Here is a 4,499-nt window from a genome sequence, read left to right as displayed (position 1 = left end):
ATTTCAAAGGTGTACTTTTTGATTTGCTAAGACGTCATTTCCAAATCACATGCAACTGAATGACGCGATGCACGGGGCTGTTGCAGTACTGTGTAGTTTAACAGCCTAATTTAGTCTCCTATGCAGTGTTGCGATGGGTGGTACAATTGTACCAGATTCAGTACTTTTTTCTCTGACCTGTACATCTGTACAACTTTTTTTTAAAGTCAGAAAATCAGTACATTTACGTCGAACTGGTACAAATTCAGTACATTTTCTCCAAAACTAAAAAAAGAACGATTTTTACTTGTAAACGGAACCTTTACCATTCATTGCTATGGCAAATACTCTCGCGACTTGTCTGTCTGCTTTTATTTAGAGGTTAACTCTATGGTAAATTTGGAGTCGTTACGGAAAACGGAAAGTTGCCGCGGATTTTCAAAAACTAAAAATGCTATCATCTTAACTCCAGTTGTGAGGTAAGCCTGCTGAAGTCTTCTTCAGATTTGCCATGTCAGCAACGCTAAGTATGTAGTGTAGTGGCTTATTCAGATGATTGTTATGTACGGTATTTGTGCAACAAGTCCTTCTTGCAACCCACATTGCTACAGGCTCGATCACTAACTTAGTGATCTAACAAAATGCACATTCAAACCTACAAGTTCAGACTGTTCAAAATATCTATCAGTTATAGTATGAATGACAATAGGTTTTATGTATGCGATTAGCCCCCATGTTTCTTAAGCTGATCACTTGTGGAAAAGCAAATAGAAGAGGCTTAGAGTAGGAGTGACTAGGAGTGTAGTGGAGAGCATATCGGCTAGACATATGCCATGGTGAAATCTACCTTCATGAACCTTTCATGTGCAGCATACTTGGGTAGAGGTATACTTATTTGAATGTTTGTTGACTTTGAACTTTGCCATTTTCATGCACTTGCTGTGACTAAAGTTAACTATCAATTAGCCAAAGTAGGCAATTAGGGGCCTCTGAAAATAGTCTACCTGAATAGGTATTTTGGATCTTCATTCTACCATTTAGCCCAAAACTGCACTGTTTATATTTAAGTATGGTAACTGTTTAAATAAGCATACCTCTACTGTACCATTGCTAGTTTTGGAATAAAAAAAGCAGGAACCTTTATTGTATTTTTTTTAACCTGTAGGCTACTTACTGACATGGGTAGTACCTGACAAAGTCACTTAACCTGTAGGCTACTCTACCAAAATCAGGATAATTACTGACATGGGTAGTACCTGACAAAGTCAGTGACAAGTATCCCACAGCCTGAAATTCTGTGGAGGATAAGCGTTCCTTTATATCTATCATGGCCATGGGTAATTTTGTAGTAGCTTACCAGATGGTTACTCTTCTTAAAGAGATGACAGGCGCACACATCTTTGTGATCAGAGTTTTCACTGTCTTTGTCACCGTGTTTATTGGAATATCAGTACATATTTCGATCACCCATGCATTATTTACTGCTATCACATAACACAGTTTTTCAGGGAAATCTCTTTAGGAAATCCGTACTTCTGTGTTGTGTGATTGTAGAAGGGAATCTCTGGTTTTTTGTCAGCATCTGTTTACCTGATCAAGGGTAAAGCTAACAAAAAAATCCCAAAGTAAAATTACTATCTAGCCTAGTATGCTTGTCATTCTTACCGTGAAAAAAGCTAGTTTTAATCCTCTTTTTTGATTTACCATACGTAGTAGAGAGTAGCTAGTATATACATGGAATTATATGCTATATATCGTTTTTAAGGACAAAATGAAGCAATCAAAACTTCAACAGTTTTTCAAAAAGCCAGGACCTCCAGATGAGACAGATAAGAGACAAGAAAATCCGAACAAACCCACTGAAGAATTGCACGAGGTGACAGAAGTACAGACTGGAATAAACCCTGATAGCCGAGCAAACTTGGGCAGTGATAAGAACAGCAAAAACTGTGACCAGGATATGATATCACTAGGTGAAGAAAGCGGCAGCAGTACTGAATCTAGTGAATCTGAAGAGTCTGACTCTGATGACGAATGTGTTGATGAGAGAATGAATGTCAAGGCAAAGCCAAAAAAGAAAAAGACACATTACAAGCACAAATTTAACAGTGACTGGCTTTCTGACAAAGACCTGCAGAAATGGGTTCGGAAGGATGAGAAGGACAGTACGAGATTTATGTGCCTGGTTTGCAACAAAAGTTACATTGGAGGAAAAACCCATGCTCTTCAACATTCCAAAAATAAATTCCATGTAAAGAACTTTGAGGCAAAGCAGCATACAACTGATCTAGCAAACTTGTGCTCCAGTAACGTTGAATTTAAGAAAAGTGTGATGTTGCAGAAGAGTGTTGAGAATGCAGAGCTGAAGCTCAGCGGCTTTATTGCTGAACACAACCTGCCATTTAGGGTTATGGAACATCTACCAGGGCTCCTAAAAAATGTGTTCCCTGATTCCGTGATCGCAGGTAAGATTACATGCGGCCGTGACAAAACACGAAATATCATTGTGAAAAAGTTGGCACCTGATGCAGACCAGGCTCTCTCAGAGAAATTGCAGAAATGCAAGTTTTCAATCTTGTTGGATGAATCGACAGACAAATCTGTTGTTAAATCTATGGCTGTTGTTGCTCGCTTCTGGTGTCCTCAGTTAAAACGTGTTTGCGATCGCTTATTAGGACTTGTCGAGGTGCCATCAGCAACAGCTCAGATAATGAAGGGAGAAGTAGATAAGCTACTCAGCGTCAGAAATATCCCAAAAGAGAACTGCATAGGTTTCGGATGGGATAATGCCTCTGTGAACATGGGGGAGGTAACGGGGCTGAAGGCTCTTGTGAAAATTGACAATCCGTATGTTATTGTTGTAGGCTGTGTGTGCCATAGCCTTGCACTATGCGCGTCTAACGCCTCCAAAGAGATCCCACTAGAATTTGATGAGTTTGTCCGTGATGTATATAACTATATACAGCATTCACCAAAGCGTATTGCAGCATATGCAGAGTTTCAGGGGATAACAGATACGAAAAACCATAGACTGCTGAAAGTCTGTGACGTCCGTTGGCTGTCTCTCGAGTCCGTAGTTATGCGAATTTTAGAACAGTGGAGAGCTCTGAAAGTGCACTTTTACGAGGAATTCAAGGTCATCAAGTCGGCCTCTGCTGAAAAGGTCCTGAAAATGATGGAAAATGTGTACACGAAACTGTACTTGCACTTCCTGGGCTTCATTTTGCCGCAAGTCAACAAGCTGAACATATTGTTTCAAGCTGAGGGGGTTAGGCTGCACTGCCTTTGCAACGAGGTCTCTACGGTATTTGGGACTATCCTAAGGAACTTCCTACGTCCGGAAGTAGTTGAAAACAAGCCGTTAGGGACCTATGATCCGTCCAACCGAGAGTATTTCTTGCCTCTTGAACGAATCTATGTGGGAGCGAACGTGGAAGCTGAGGTTATCGAGAAAAATATTCATGCCCCAACAGTGCATGCGTTCAAACTAGTGTGTCTGAAGTTTTATGTGAAGTTGGCAAAGGAGTTTTATGTCCACTTTTACTGCAACTCAACCTTTAAGGTTCTGCAGAAAATGAAAGTGATCGACCCGGTTGTGGCTGCCTCTGGCCGAGAGGATTTAGTACCAGTACTAGTCATGTTTCCTAACTTAGTCAACCGACAATCTCTAGAAGAATTGAGCTCTCAGTGGCGATCAATCCCTGCTGAATCAAAGCATTTGCCACCCCAATACTTGAAAAGTCCAGAGGTGTTCTGGGGGAAACTGAACGAGCTTAAAAATGGTCTTGGCTCTTCAAAGTATGCAGAGCTTTGTACATTCATGTTTTCTGTCATGTCCCTTCCACACTCATCGGCCTGTGTCGAACGTATTTTCAGTGCAGTGTCGGTGGTTAAAACGAAGTCTCGAAACCGCCTTGTAGTTGACACCATTTACTCCTTGATTCGGACAAGGGAGCATATTCGCGACCATGGTACTTGTGTCTCCTGGAACCCTCAGGAAAAAAAGAAAGGATCTGAAGAACAGGCAATTGTTGAAGTAGAAGATGATCAACAGGAGGAAATTGAGTCTCTGCTAAGAGATATTGAAGACGTGATGATCTCGTGATAATTCCTAAGAAGTTTTAGTTTTTAAAAGAAGTGAATATCTTGTTTTTCTGTTCATTCCTACTTTTGTATCCGGTGATCTAACATAAAGAAAGATAAATAACGCCGTAAAATGGGCCGTAATTTTAATTTGAGCTCATTCCGAGCTCCACAACCCAACAACCCCTTTCTCGATTAGAGCCAGGCCCATAGACATAACATATGTCCTCCATGGACAAAGCATATTTGGAGTTTTTGTTTTGGTTATCTGCGGTTTCTTCCGCTTCACTCTGCTTAAAATTGCTATCCTTTTGGTTATCACTTAGGTTAGGCTACTGCCGCTTTCCGTAAGCGTTGTTCAAATTGGTTAAATAAGACGAATAAGGGATTTTCGGAAGAGACATCTCTGGGTCCGTGGTTCGTGGATCCAGTGGAAT

The 4,499-nt window shown here is 40.7% G+C and overlaps 1 protein-coding gene across 1 annotated transcript; it reads left to right on the top strand.

Annotated features, from left to right (window-relative positions):
- The first annotated feature begins 2,155 nt into the window (after nucleotides 1-2,155).
- On the top strand, nucleotides 2,156-4,084 carry LOC136026813 (uncharacterized). The gene has a single exon (XM_065703514.1). The coding sequence runs from the start codon at nucleotides 2,156-2,158 to the stop codon at nucleotides 4,082-4,084; it is 1,929 nt and encodes a 642-aa protein (XP_065559586.1).
- Nucleotides 4,085-4,499: the final 415 nt, after the last annotated feature.

Source organism: Artemia franciscana, chromosome 5 (genome assembly GCF_032884065.1).
Source record: "Artemia franciscana chromosome 5, ASM3288406v1, whole genome shotgun sequence".
Classification (NCBI taxonomy): Eukaryota; Metazoa; Arthropoda; class Branchiopoda; order Anostraca; family Artemiidae; genus Artemia; species Artemia franciscana.
This window is presented reverse-complemented; position numbering and strand designations above follow the sequence as displayed.